Below are 15,523 nucleotides of genomic sequence, written 5' to 3'. Positions count from 1 at the left end.
AAGCCCTGGGCCGGGTGTTACAGCACTCAAATTGACTATAGGCCTTGTTTAGTTCACCCAAAAACCAAAAAAATTTTAAGATTCCCTATTATATCGAATCTTGTGGCACATGCATAAAACATTAAATATAGACGAAAATAAAACCAATTACACAGTTTGTTTGTAAATCACGAGATGAATCTTTTGAGCCTAGTTAGTCCACAATTAGATAATATTTGTCAAATAAAAACAAAAATACTATACTACCAAAATCTCAAATATTTTTGGAAGTAAACAAGGCCTACGATGTGGTTGCGCAGTGGAAGTATGTACGCTGAGCTCTGAAGTCTGGCCTCTGCTGAACAGTGGCGGGAGGGAGGAGGTGGTGGGGGGGGGACCTCCAACCTTCTCATACCTCCCTTAATATACCCCGTAAATTAGATGCTAATTGTCTAATTAGGTAGCTAATAATATTATCTAATAGTTTCTTATACAAATAAAATCTAGATCTTTCTAATATTTTCTTCATATCTTTAATTTTTATTATTGTCTATCAAACATTAGTTTCTCCCCTACCACACACTCTAATTAGGTTAATTGAAAATCAGTGTTTACCTTATTTAATCCTTCTGAATTGATCTCCAACAATGGGATCTATATTATTTAGCATTAGTCTTTCTATTATCTTTTTTATCTCCTATATTTCTATCATTATTCATCTAAAGTATAAACGGTCATTTAGCCCATGTACTCAACTTTTAAACACTAACAGTGGAATGGTGTTTCTGTTTAACCTTCTATTTAAATGATCATTTTACCTGTTTAAGTGATCGTCTTGTCTAAGGCTAAACAATATGTAACTGATTGTTTGCCATTTGATGTTAGGATCTAGTACTAATTAATTTTGCCCCGTTTAACTACTTGTTTTCATCTTGGTTCTTTTCCTAGCAAAAAAAATAGATTGATCAGATGAAGGTTAGAGGCTTAAAGACTAATTAAATTTCTCTTTATTTTTTTTAGTTTTTCTGTTTTTTACTGCAACGCAAATGTTTATTTTGGTGCTATGTATCTTTGTCAGGTAATATTTTGACACACATGATTGTTCTTAGTTTGCACGGTCCCCCTTATGTTCAAATTCCGGCTCCGCCCCTGCTGGTGAAAGATTGGACTTGAAGTTGCTTCATTTGTGTCTGACGATGTCTGGAATTATGCCACTCCCCCAAATCTGGATGTGCAGTTGTGGCTGTTTGTCTTGCTAACCATCCTGTGGAGGCTATGAGATACCAGGAATGGAGAAATTTCTCGGGGAGAAATCATTGACAGCAGAATAGAGTTTTTGATGATTTTGTAATCGGATACAAGTGCCTAAGGATCCCAACAATTTGTAACCAATATAGGCGTAAAGGCGAGGCATGACATTGCGCCACCGCCTTAGACGCCTAGGCGTCCGCCTAGACGAGCATTTTGCAAGGCGCTAGGAGACGTCTAGACGACGCCTTAAAAACTATGGTAAACAATTTTAATGACTGACGCAACTACCTTCTTGCCTGTAATTTTGCTGCTCCCTCCAACTAGCTAGAGTCGTGATGAATGAAATTTTGGTGGGAAAGCTCTCCCTGTTTGTGTTAAAAAAAATGACTATAATGTGAGCAACTCTAATAGACTTTTTGTATCATTCAGTATTTACACGAATGAATCAAACACCTTTAATTAGAGCATCTCTCAAATTCTTATTTAGACATCCACTTTGAATAAAAACACGCTCTATATTATTTCACTTTTTCAATGATTTCTCTGTATCTTTTGTGCACTCTGGATAGCCATCTTTCTTTTGTCTTCAGCTGGCAAGAAAATAAACATAAAGAGGTCGGTAAAACACAACCAAACACCCTACGCACAATTGCATAGCTGATTTCACCCACTTTTCCACGATGACAATCGACAAGAAGGCGGTCGCGGTCAGTGGTCGCCGGTCGCTTCGGTTGGCCGCCGGCCGGTGCACCCGCACCGCACCCATACAACCTGAGGCGGCGGCGACCCGGACCGGACGGACGCCGAGATCAGCTGCCGTGGAGGTGCCGGCAACGCCAACGACGCGACGACCCGGCCCGGCCCGCCCGCGACGTTGACGCGACCGCGGGCCCCACCCTTACTTTTCTCGCCCCTATTTACCATCCCTGCCACTGCCCCCTTTGCCCTCTCCTCTGACTAGTCACTAGCACTAGCTGGGGCCGCCGCGCTGGGAGGACGCGGTCCGGTTCACGCCGCCTCGACTCGCCTCGGCCCTCGCCGCCATGGCCGGCGAGGCCGCGGAGAGGGTGGCCGCCGCCGTGGAGGCGGTGGGATCCGGTGGCTGGGAGTTCCGGAACGCGTACAGGCGCCAGCTGCTGGCGCTGTCGCGGCGGATCCGGCTCCTCGGCCCCTTTGCCGAGGAGCTCCGGGAGGCGCGCCGTGGGCGGCCCGCGGAGGAGGAGGAGGAACAGGAGCGGGCGCTGGCGCCGCTCGCCGACGCGCTGGAGGAGGCGCTCGACCTGCTCCAGCTCGGCCGCGATGGCAGCAGGATCTTCCTGGTACGTGCTTGCTTGCTGCTCTCGCCTTTTTTGCGAGTAAAGATTAAAACTTACGGCCTTTTAGTATTATCTCTTTTTGTTTTTTTAAGATAGAACCTGCACCCTTAAGCTTTATACTCGCTTTGTATCAAGTGTGTAGATCTAGATATTTGAATCAAAATCCTGATTTTGAGCTTCTGTTCTTCCTATTCCGTGTTACCATAGCAGCTACCGTTAACTTGCACTTTGCTGTGGATGTTATTTCAATAAAAAAATATATATTGTTGAGGTTCTAGCTTTGGCTGCGTTCCATTTCAGTATCGAAGTTGTTCCTGCTCTTGGATTGGGCTGGTGTTTGGACTATTTCAGTTTGGTAATTTGTCTCTTTTAGTATTAGAATACGTAGAGTCTAGAATGACATAAGTCTAGAATGCATATGAAGAGTCATGTAATCCCTATATGAACTCTTGTTGGATGAATGGAAAGGTGGGAAATCAGTTTTATCAGTTTCTACATGGTATCAGCCATCTTCGATCCTGCCTCCACCTGACCCCTGCTCTACCCCACGTCCCCTCTTCTACCCTCACCATGGACGACGACGCTCAAGCTGCCGCCACCAGGGGCGGAGGCTCATGGAGGTGAAACTGGGCCTTCCCCCCTTCCTCTGTGACAGTGTGACACAATTACTTTAGGTAGTGTACAATCCTAGTTTTGGTAGCCTATAAAACATATGTAGCTTTTGCAGTTAGCTAATACAACATTAGTTCTTGCAACCAGCCCCTCCTTGCTTTTGATCCACCCTCCGCTGCTGGTCGCCATCGCCATGGCCACCGCGATCATCGCTGCTCTCCCCGCTCCTCCTGCTGCCCCCACCCTTGCCTGCGGCGCTTGCTGCAACCCATGGAGTGGCTCCTTCCAGATGTGGCCTATGCCTGACCAAGGAATTCTGGGCGCTAGGCTGGGCTTGGGGACATTGTAGCAACAATTCCGTCCTCCGCTGGCCCAAGTGCATATTGCTGCTCCTTCCCAGACCGGCTATCCTTCGGGTGCCCCCCTGATGATCCAGCGGGGTCCTGGAATCAGTTCGCCTTGGCCAACACCTTCAACACCATGACACTACAGCAGCCCTATGCTACTTGGTTCATGGATTCCGGTGCGTCCTCACACCTATCATCATCATCTGGTAATCTCTCTTCCATCAATTCTTCACTTCTTTCCAATTCCAACATTGTTGTCGGTAATGGTACCCATTTACCTATCACCTGTTTGGGTCACACTTCGTTTCCCAGCTGCAACCGCCTGCTACATCTTTAGTTGCATTCTAGACTTATGGCATTCTAGGCTCTATGTATTCTAATATTTAGTTGCATTCTGGCCTTCTGGGGACCAGTCATCGTTTTAATTAGTTGATGATGATTTCGTTCAGCGGTATGATCATTCCTTGCTTATGTGGTGTAATTTTCTAGGCTTAGCAGACAGTTTTCAAATTATCAGCTTGGTCTTATGGTCAAAGTTTTGATCTTTTATTGGTGGGCAATTCGTGTTCTTTGGCTTTGGTCAGTTCATTAAGAATTTGGGTGTATGTGACAAACCTGTCGTCTTGAACTTGAGGTGAACATGTCAAAGACTCCCAGGGGAGGTCTTTCTTGTTTTTGTGACATACATGGGTGGATTGATTCCTCCTGTGGTGCTGGTCAAATTTGCTTGGTAGTTAGCTTGTTGAAATCTAGAAATAGAGGAATATTACCTTAAATCCTTCATTGCTAGGGTAGATGAGACAGTAGTGCAACAGCGGAGAGGAGCTCGGCAGCGTCAGACTTGCTGCTGCATCTGCACTCGGTTGGGGAATGGGAGACATGTGAGAGAATAATTGCTAGGGGCACTTTGGTCATTTTTTCATAATACTGACATGGAACTAGTTCTAAAAGTAGCTTAGGGTAACATGTTGGATGTTGTGCTGTGCTAGGACTAGTAAACCTTCGAGGGTCCAGACTCTTGTCTTATGAACCGAATCTAGATTTGGCTCTAGGACCATACATATATGTTTTTTTTTCTCAAACACACATGAGAGCTGCGTCATTACATTAAAAGAAGAAGAGAGTTACAACATGCCCAACACCCCTAAAAAACATATTACAGTTGCGCTTGTTAAAGGTTATTAGAAGGTGAAAAAAGGGACCTGACCTAGAGAGCGTAGCTATCTGAGCTAAAGGCTGTGGTAATGGACAGCCCCTTGCCTCCTGCCACACTCCATATCTGGCACTCCTCACCAGCAGAGTGAGGGCCTTGGAGATCCTTGGGGCAACACCATTAAAAACACACTCGTTTGTGTGTTTCCAAATACTCCACGCGCCCTGGATGATAAGAGAGTTTAAACTTTTTTGAATAGGACCACTCAGCTGAACTAGCCCTGCACCATCAATCATCAAAAGAAGTCTCCATGGAGTTGAAAGGATAGCAAGGACCACCCTCTGTTGTAATAAAAACCAAAACTAGTTGGCAAAAACACAAGTAACCAAGAGATGCTGGATGGTCTCTTGTTCTTGGTCGCAAAGACGACATGATTCAGGATGAAGAAGGCCCCTCCACACCAACCAATCTGCTGTCCAGCAGCGATTATGAGCAGGGCCGTCCCTGTGGGTGTGCACCGTGAGCGACCGCGCAAGGCCTCCAAATCCCATAGGCCTCCAAATATACAGTTCATTACCCATATACCTATATAGTTAATCAGCAAGCAAAGCAGCATTGGCCCAATAGCAACATCGTCATCGCCCATTAGCAAGCCTATAGCCCAATAGTAAATGATTTCCTAGCTGCCGGATGGAAAGTCGTTTTGTCTCCTGTGCGATCCCAACTCCTACCTTTACTTGACGTCTCGATCTCCTATTCTTCTATGGCCCTGAGCCTGATGCCCTATCGTCGACCGCCGGCCGCGTATCGCGACTCATGTCGAGCTTGAGCCGTGAATGATGCTATTCAAGTAAAGATTTCATTTCAAAGAACACTAAAAGAATGATGCTATTCAAGTAAAGATTATGCAACATAGGTACCATTCTTGATATATCTTATTGCAATGTAATATATTATATCGTATATCTTATTTTAGTCCTATTTTTCTTAAGCTAATAGGCCTAATTTTTTTAGTTTCGTACAAGGCCTCGGATTTTCTTGGGACGGCCCTGTTATGAGCCACAAGCCATAGGAAGAAGCGACATTTTGCTGGAGCCTGTGACTTCCAAATTCATTCCCAAGGACCAAAAGAGACAGCACCATGAAATTGAGCATCATAAGCTGACTTAGCTGTATATTGGCCTGAACTTGAGGGATTCCACACGTGCTTGTCCATGACACCAGGAGCTGGACTCCAGAAAGTGTCAAGGGCGTTGGTGCCCAAGGTTGGAGGCCCCTGGCTCCTTAGTTCATAGCCAGAGGCTGGTATGGTGCTAGGGCTGTTACCTGATCGACTGAGGTAGAAGGGGGTGAGATTAAGAGCAGCAAAGGTAGATTAGGAGACGACTTGTTTCTTGATTGATTTCTCATAAGCTGATTACAGGGTATATATAGGACTGCCCAGCCCCTAGGCGCCAGCCACAAGCTCCTTTGTTCTCTCCCCATTAATCCTTCTTAATCTCTCATTAATTCTATTCTTTTCCCCAGACTACTAATTGTCATTAACTACAGCCGGTGCCCCCCTTGGACACTGCCCTAGCAGCGTCTCGAGCCCTGGAGTGCCTTTGATATTGGCGGTGCTATATCCAACTCATCAAGCCTGGACGATTTTGGTGAACGTATGCCGCTTGTTGGCACAACCATACCTGTCATGAGCACTGGCTGGACAGTGTGTGTTGCGGTGACACCTAATTATGCGGTGGATGGGGTTGTTGAAGGCACAGGGTTGATCACTGCCCGCATCTTCCTTGTGGTGTGCCTTACCAGGAACCCTATTGCTGCCGCCTGTAGCCACACACCACACTGCTGCTTGGAGTTCATGCTCTGACTTCTCTAAGTGAGCACAGTAGCAGTTGAACATCATGACAAAGCGATCCATCTCCTCTGTGAGACGGCGAGTCCCCTCAACGAGGGCAGTGATTGGCTCATCACTTGATGGTGATAGATGACCGATAGCAGAAGCCATAAGAAAGGATCCCTGACTCATGACATGGAGGCAGCAGAAATCGTTGGTGAGGCTGGGGCGGATGGCGTGGTGGCTGCTGGGTCTGGCGGCGGAGCAGAGGTGGAAGAGGAGTGCCTGGAAGCCGATACCAGGTTGTCAAAGGCGTTGGTGCCCAAGGTAGGAGTGCCTTGGCTCCTCAGTTCAAAGCCAAGGCTGGGTAATGGTGCCAGACTGCCAGGGTTTTTGCCTGGTCGACCAAGGTGGGTGGGGGGGGGGGGGTGAGATTAAGAGCAGCAGAGGTAGATTAGGAGATAACTTGTTTCTTGATTGCTTTCTCATAAGCTGATTACAGGGTATATATAGGACTGCCCAACCCCTAGGCGCCAGCCACAAGCTCCTTGGTTCTCTCCCCATTAATCCTTCTTAATTTCTCATTAATTCTATTCTTTTCCCCAGACTACTAATTGTCGTTAACTACAGCTGGTGCCCCCCTTGGAGACTGCCCTGGCTGCGTCTCGAGCTCTGGAGCGCCTTTGATATTGGCACCCCCACATCACAGAAAGTAATCCCATAACTTGAGGAAACCTGCTATAGCACCTACTGAAAGTGCACCTTGAATATCAGCAATCCATTGGTGGTCTGTGAGGGCTTCTATCACTGATCTCTTATTGGCTCTTTTCTGACACCAAAGTATATAACCAAGGGGCCAAGTCCTCAAGACGTGCCCAAGAAGCCATCTGCCTTTCCCGAAGATAGTGTTGGCACCATCCCCAATTTCTGTAATCACTGCCATGGAAAGGAGAGATTGAAGTATGGAACACAATTACTTGATTGAATTGTGAAAGTCAGGAAGCTGAGCTAACTCAGTTGGTCAAGGGTGTGGATGTATACCCAGATCACCCAGGTTCACATCCTCGTCAAGGTGTATTTGGGTGCCTGTTTTCTTCTTAAAATAACACCTACATCTTAGGTTGGTCCTTTTTTCTGAATTGTGAAAGTCGACCATGGCTTTGTAGGATTTGTCTTTTGCAGCCACAATCATCTCACTCAAAATGCTCACCCAAGTGATTTGAGACCAGAAATACTAAGTACACCAAGCTCTTTTGAACGGCAAACTTTAGGCCAAGCAATTAGACAATGACCATATATATATGTGTATGTGAGGGGTTGAGTTCTCTCTCCCCAGTTTTCCAAGTTACCATAACAGAATCCAGTGGCTGAAGTAGTGGCACTCAAGGAACACCAAATCTTCAATGGCATGGAAGGGATCATTATAAGTTTTGATGGCATACAACAATTACTCATCTTAATGGTTTGACTGATAGATCATCTGAATTCGTTTCCCTTTGTTGACAATTTATTTCAACTCATTTGCTTCTGATTGACTTATGGGTGTCCACTATATGGAATGCGGGAAAATTTTCCTGTTCCTGCGTTTTTCCTGTGAAACAGAACTGATTCATATAAAATTCACGTGTGATTCCTATGAAATTCCTGCGTTCCAAACAGGCCCTTATGTTCTTGACATTTTATTTACAATATCTATTTCCTGGTTGACCTTGCAATAACCTGTGACCGTGACACATATATAATTCTCTTCTCATGAGCATACTTTTACGAACATAACTTAATCGTCTTTTGGTGCCTTCCAAGTTCCAATAAGTTGGTTAAATTACCATTTTGTATACTTTTGGTGTGTGATTGTAGGTCCTTGATAGGAATAAAGTAATGAAGAAGTTTCATGAATCAATTGCTCAGCTGGAGCAAGCCTTGTGTGATTTTCCATACGATAAATTGGATATATCTGATGAAGTTACAGAGCAGGTAATGTGAATAACACAACTGAAAAGAATCATTTGTGGCTGACTGGCTGTTGTTAAGCTCTTAAATCCAGTAGATGCTTAGCCAGAATCACTCTGCAGGTTGAGTTAGTGCATGTACAGCTCAAAAGAGCCAAAGAACGGGTTGACATGCCTGATGATGAGTTCTACCATGAATTACTTTCACTGTATAACAAGAGCCATGACCCAAGTGCTGAATTGGATATCCTTGGAAGATTGTCAGAAAAGTTGCACCTGACAACCATCACTGATCTCACACAAGAATCGCTTGCCTTGCATGAGATGGTGGCATCTGGTGGTGGTAACGATCCTGGAGAACACATTGAAAAAATGTCAATGCTATTGAAGAAGATCAAGGACTTTGTGCAAACTCAGAACCCTGAAATGGGCCCGCCGGTGACTACCAAGGTAATGGATTCCAACGGGGAGCCAAGACCTATAAACATTCCTGATGAGTTCCGGTGTCCAATTTCTCTTGAGCTGATGAAAGACCCTGTTATTGTTGCTACTGGCCAGGTGCCTACATCTGATTCTATTTTTTCATACTAAGTACAAGGCAACTTCAATACATCTTATGAGATATTTGTTTTTTTTCTTTGTGTTGTTTCAGACATATGAGCGGGCATTCATCGAGAAATGGATAGCTTCTGGGCATCATACTTGTCCAAATACTCAACAGAGGATGCCAAACACGACACTGACACCAAACTATGTTCTTAGAAGCCTTATTGCGCAGTGGTGCGAAGCCAACGGGATTGATCCACCGAAGCGCCCAACGGAGGCTGACAAACCCACATCTTCATGCTCTCCAAGTGAACGTGCTATCATCGATGCTCTCCTCTCCAAGTTATGCTCTGCAGATCCTGAGGAACAGAGATCAGCTGCTGCAGAGCTCCGGCTCCTAGCAAAGCGGAATGCAAATAATCGGATCTGCATTGCCGAGGCTGGTGCCATTCCCTTACTATTGAGTCTCCTGTCGTCATCTGACCTGCAGACTCAGGAACATGCTGTGACTGCACTTCTAAACCTCTCTATACATGAGGATAACAAGTCTAGCATCATATTATCTGGTGCTGTCCCAGGCATAGTCCATGTTCTGAAGAATGGAAGCATGCAGGCACGAGAGAATGCTGCAGCCACCCTTTTCAGCCTATCGGTGGTTGATGAATACAAAGTAACAATTGGGGGAACAGGAGCTATCCCTGCCCTTGTAGTTTTGCTAAGTGAGGGCAGCCCACGTGGGATGAAGGATGCAGCAGCTGCTCTATTCAACTTGTGTATTTACCAAGGGAACAAGGGCCGTGCTATACGAGCTGGCCTTGTGCCACTCATCATGGGGCTCGTGACAAACCCCACTGGTGCGCTGTTGGATGAGGCTATGGCGATACTCTCAATACTCTCCAGCCACCCTGAGGGTAAGGCTGCGATCGGTGCAGCAGAGCCTGTTCCCGTGCTTGTGGAGATGATTGGAAGTGGGTCACCGAGGAATAGAGAGAATGCTGCAGCTGTGATGTTGCACCTGTCTGTGCATAACGGGCATTTAGCTCGGGCACAGGAGTGCGGCATCATGGTTCCACTACGGGAACTGGCCCTGAATGGCACAGACAGGGGTAAAAGAAAGGCGGTGCAGCTCCTTGAGCGAATGAGCAGATTCCTTGTTATGCAACATGAGGATACTGTTTCCCAACAATTGGACGAGATTGAACGTCAATTTGCCGCCTTAGGACCTAATGTTACAGAGGCTGATCTTGAACAATTGGGTGAACAATTGGGATATCTTTAACCTCCACATGCTATGGTTGCATGATGATGATGAATCTATCGTCGCCACAATACTACCAAATGTTTTTTTTGGATAAGTTACCAAAAGGACGAGCAAGCTGTATCCGAGTCACTTGGCTTCTGGATCCATGGTTTATGCTGAACGAGAGTTCTTGTATGGCAATGTTCAATCGGCACTGAAATCTGTGATGATCCGTCTGGCTTGGCTTCTTCCATGCTTGTGTGCTGAAGCTCCCATCGCTCCATATCTGTTTCTGGGTACGTAAGCTAGCCCAGAATGTTGAGATGTGTACAGTCTACTTAGTATGCCGCTCCAAACGTCATGTATGGCTATGTTTTGACTAGAATATGTACATTTTTCACTATGGTACTAGATAAATGAGAAGTTCTAGCGGCAGACTTGATCAGTAAATCTTATTTCATGCTACTGGATGTTGGCGTGAGTTTCAGATTTCAGAATATGTTGACGCGTATGCATTTGTGATTCCAACATTGGCAGTATGTGGCATTGCTGTCTACGGCAGTGCTAGTTGCAACCAGAATGCCATTCATGGCTTCGAAATGAATGGAGTGATCTAGTGCATGGACACTTATTGTCAAATAAAATGCTGATAAACTTTAGCACCTATTACATTGAATGTTTAGACACATGCATGAAGTATTAAATATAGACTATTTATGAAACTAAAAACACAACTAGAGAATAATTTATGAGACGAATCTTTTAAATCTAATTAGTCTATGATTAGACACTAATTGTTAAATAACACTAATTGTTAAATAAAACAGAAATGTTACAGTACCTGTTAAACTTTAACGCCCCCAACTAAACATCCTCTAATATTTTGACATATCAGAGCTCAAGAAATATCTCCTCCCACATATGCTTAGTTGAGATCGCATTGTGATAATATTGGAGTGATCTAGTGCATTTGCTTAGGAGAGATATCATCTAGTAACCAGTTTGCAAGCGGATTTGCTCATTACTTTTGGAGATTGGCACCGTCTAGACATACTTAATGGCTATGACTCCGTGGAAGCACCGTGTGGAGATTGTGCGGTAGCTCCCTAGGAGGAACTGTAAAGGTCTCTTATACTCGCCCTCGCCAGAGGAGGGAGACAAGCAACTATAGTGGATTAGAAGCCTCTGGAGCTAGTGCCTTGTGGTCATGTTAGCTTGTAGACAGCACTACAACAGATCTAATAAGCACAGTCAAGTTGGAAGGCCCATCACTGCCAGAATCCATGCTAGCAGAGGCTAAGCAGTAGTGATGACTGATGAAGGTGGTGTAGATCACCACCGGGTACGTGATCCGCTAGTGTTATATGAACATCACTGTTGGTTCAGCAGAAACTGATCGTGATATTTATGACTATCATTGTTGGACTAGATCATAAACCGATAGTGATTTGGTAAGTTCCACTGCTGGTTTCGATCATGACCCGACAATGATACTCATGACACTACTGCTGAATCAGTGCACACCCAGCAGTGAATTGTTGAGTGCCACTACATATCCAATACCACACTCGATAATTTCATTTCTCACACAGACTAGACATTTTTAACGAGGTACAATAATACATCATATGTATAACTACAAAGAACAAAATAACTTAATATATATAGATAGCTACATATAATGAAGTGCTTACAAACCAATGTTTAGTCTCTTACAACACTAGTTTAACAAACCAAATTATCTTGTCACTAGTGAACACACCAGTACTCTTAGTCCATCCCTTTCATATCACACTACTCTTAGTCTCTTTCACCTCATAAAATGAGGTAGTCCATGTAGCGAATATCCCCTATTGTGTAGCCAAGCACATCACTTATGTAGATCAATGAATGAATTAGTGCAAACTCTCTTTGGGCACACCTGACAGTGATTAGTATTCATTGTCGGCTCAATCACACCCTAGGTTCTAGCATAGTGAAGCACCCCCCTTTGGGCCACTCAACAGGGGCTTTGCTCGGCCTGGGCTGCTCATCCAGCTAGGCTACCTTGCCATGGGCCCATAGGCTACATGAACCGTAGGCCACGTGTGTGCCACAAGCCGAGCGCGAGCCATGCATGGCCCGCGCATGTCGGCGCTTGGGCCAAGAAAAGTTTTCTTTTTTTTCACTTTTTAGCCTTTTTGTTTTCTTTTAAAGTCGAAGGCGTCCAAAATTCACTAATATACGTAGTAAATTTAGAAAATGTCAAATATTTTTTGTTAGCTTCCTAGTGTTGTACTTTTTCAAGAAATATTAGGCTACACTTACCCCTCTACTTTGTCTGCGGGGTTAATAAACCATCCTTGCATATGTTTTATGCACCAGATGAGGTGACCGAGAAGGTGGGGAGGTGAACCTAGAATATGAGTAGGTGGCCGAGGAGTATGAGGAGGTCCTCATTGATGGTGTTCCTAAAGCTCTCACTAACTTCCCCGCTGACCCGATTCAAGCCCAAGGCAAGCCCCGATGCATAATCCCTATTTCTTCAAAGTACCATTAAGTTGTAGGAGTTGGCTGAAACTCACCTGCATATACATTTTTTCTCCTACGAGTCTTACTAGTATGATTGAAATCTCATAGATGCTATGCTTAAGGATTTTGGTAGTATGTGAGTGAAATGTGTAACACTCCAGTGTTATGGTTGCTTTAATCATGTGCATAGCATGAGCATCATCATCTACTCAAAGCATATCATGATCATCATATCTCTTGAGCCATGTCATTCTATGCAAAAATGTGTTTTAAATTGCTTAAATGGGCTTCCTATGCTTATGTTTGAGTGAACCATGTTTGTGTTTGTGCTTAATGCCTTGGTAATTAGTTTATCTATGCTTAATTTGGCTTTGGGAACAATGTTCATGTTGATCACTTCTCCAAAATATGCCTTTAAGTTATACTTGTGTAACTAGGCCCTAGAAACCTCTTTTCCTTAGGCTTTTAAAAAGTGTTTCATAAAATGTTTGCATGTCAAAACTTCCTACAGCAAAGTTGTAGCAAATTTTATAAGGAACAAAAGTTGTTTTATGGCCATCTCATGAAAATGATCACAAATAGCTCAAAAGTGACCCACAAGGCAGATTTGGGGCTGTTTCCAACACTTAGAAAATTTTCTAAGTCTGGAATCTCTGCAGTTTGCTCGAGGGGGTATTGTTCATCTTCCAGTTTGAATTCTAGGCCGAATCAAGCTTTGATCTAGTAAGCAATGTTGGAGTACTCATGTAGCTCTCCAGCATGGAGCAATTAGCCAGCAAAATCATCGAGTGGTTAGGGAGTTAATCGTCGTGCAAAACCGAGTTTCAGTCGGTTTGGGGGTCTGAATCGAGTCGCCGTCAGACAGGGGGAGCTCGCCGGTGTTGCCGCGTGTCTGGACTCGTGGCGTCCGTACGTCGCCGTTGGCCCCGCTCGTCAGTCCTCCGTGCGTCCTTCAGCTCGCCACGGCGCCCCCGGTCGCGTGGACAGCGCCATTCCACTCCCGGTGTCCTCTCCCTCGCGCGCGTCGTCGTTTCCGTGTCGCCGCCGTTGCTTCGGCGAGCTCGCGCGCGCGTGTCTCCGTGTCTCCGGTCAAGCAACTCCGTCCAGTGCTCCGCAAGCCTCTCCACTTCACCGTCGTCAAGTTGGCTGCGACTGCCAAGCCTCGGTGAGCCCGCATTGCCTTCTCCGACGCGAGCTTACCTCGCCGGAGTTCCGCCATGGCCACAGGCGTCGTGGCCAGGGCTCTGTAGTTCACCATTCTTCCTCATTCTTGTCCCAAAAGCTTCGCTAGGTCTTGCTGTTGCTCGTCCGCATTCTCTTCTGCTCTGTCTCCGGCCAGAGACGCCGGCGGTCGGCCGCGCACCACCGCCGTGCCGCCATTCGCGAGGGCGAGGTACCTAGAGTCCGGTAGAGTTAGGGTTTTGGGTACCGCTAGATGCGGAATGCAGTGGGGAGCACGATGGTGCCCTTGGCCAGCGCCGAGACCTCGCCGTCGACGAGATCTCCGGCGGTCAAGCCGCGCCTCTGCTTCCGGGTCGCTGGCAGGTGGGGTCCGTTGACTCGCGGGTCCCCTCTGTCAGTCTCTCTTTCTCTTTTGTTTAAATCAGGGTTTGAGCTGTTTTTGTAAAAATCATATCTCCTGTTTCTGAGATCAAAAAATTGTGAAACAAATTTTGTGGTATTCCTTGAGATGGCTAGTTTTTAATAAAAATATAAAATGAACCATGTTTTCTGGGAAATTATTTATTAAGTATTTAATCTTGTTATTTATGGATAAATGCATATCTCTTGTTATACTGCTTAGTTTGTTCTGAAAATTTTATGGTAGCCTCTGTAGGGTATTAGAATGCTTAGATAAATATTTCATGATTTTTGGAGTATTGCAGCTTTGTTATGTAATTTATGATTGAGATATGGCTTGTTTCTTTAATTAAATCATATAAAATAATTGGTGTTTATGCTGGTGTTCTACTTTGGTAGTAAACTTGTTTATGGTATTCCTAAGGTATAAATAATCTGAAATCTGTTGTTTGGTACCATATAAGTCATGTTTCTGAAATTATGAAATAAACATCTAGTTACATGTTAAATACATATCTTTATTTTGGTATGTGCAATTGCTCTGAAATTTTTATGATGATACTGTAATGCTATACTTGTGTCTCTGTAATTTTTGTAGATGTTTTCTGAGCACTTTAACAAGTGTCTTGTAATTATGCCCATTTCTAGAATTAATTAATAAATGCCTTGTTAAGTATATATTTGAGGGTTATCATTGGAGGTTCTGGTAACCTTGTAATATGTTTGTGCTCTTAAGCCATGTGGTTGGTATGGTTTATGTTTTGGTTATGTCATTAAATAATTACTTAAAGGGTTAAAGGCTGTCCTGGACAGCAAGGAAAGGATTTAACTTTGCTTAATGATAACTTGACTTTCTGTGAAACTTGTCTAAATCAAAGTTGTTCTAAACTTGTTGAACTAACTGGGGTTTAAATTTGAGGTCATTTGGCCAAGTAGTTTAAAAGTTATAGCTGTTCCAAGTTGGCTTCCAGAATTAGGTGTTCTCTGTTTTTCTGGGACAGAACCTGGAACTTTGCTTAAATGGCTAGTTTAATATTTGAATCTTGCTGTCATGTTTAAAGATGAGTTGTAGACAATTTCATAAGCTTTCCATAATGTCTTCACTCATGTTTGTTGGACCTGTATATCATTAGTTATGAGTTATTTACTGAGTGTACTTGTTTTGTGTTGCTTGCTGTTTTAGTATCATGATAGGTTGTGAGCT

The 15,523-nt window shown here is 44.5% G+C and overlaps 1 protein-coding gene across 1 annotated transcript; it reads left to right on the top strand.

Annotated features, from left to right (window-relative positions):
• Window positions 2,183–10,740, top strand: LOC8068102 (protein spotted leaf 11). The gene is made up of 4 exons (XM_021445842.1): window positions 2,183–2,549; window positions 8,350–8,466; window positions 8,565–8,999; window positions 9,094–10,740. Exons 1-4 carry the CDS (start codon window positions 2,274–2,276, stop codon window positions 10,264–10,266), a joined length of 2,001 nt encoding a protein of 666 aa, XP_021301517.1. The 5' UTR covers window positions 2,183–2,273; the 3' UTR covers window positions 10,267–10,740.

Source organism: Sorghum bicolor, chromosome 8, assembly GCF_000003195.3.
Source record: "Sorghum bicolor cultivar BTx623 chromosome 8, Sorghum_bicolor_NCBIv3, whole genome shotgun sequence".
Lineage (NCBI taxonomy): Eukaryota > Viridiplantae > Streptophyta > Magnoliopsida > Poales > Poaceae > Sorghum > Sorghum bicolor.
The sequence above is the reverse complement of the archived record's forward strand: the minus strand, read 5'-3'. Positions and strand labels throughout refer to the sequence as shown.

What these genes read in the sequence shown, in the direction of transcription:
- LOC8068102 (XM_021445842.1), top strand. Translation starts at nt 2,274, where the DNA reads ATGGCCGGCGAGGCCGCGGAGAGGGTGGCCGCCGCCGTGGAGGCGGTG. An exon ending in ATGGCAGCAGGATCTTCCTG is followed by an intron (nt 2,550 to 8,349) that starts GTACGTGCTTGC and finishes GTGTGATTGTAG; the next exon opens with GTCCTTGATAGGAATAAAGT. An exon ending in TTATTGTTGCTACTGGCCAG is followed by an intron (nt 9,000 to 9,093) that starts GTGCCTACATCT and finishes GTGTTGTTTCAG; the next exon opens with ACATATGAGCGGGCATTCAT.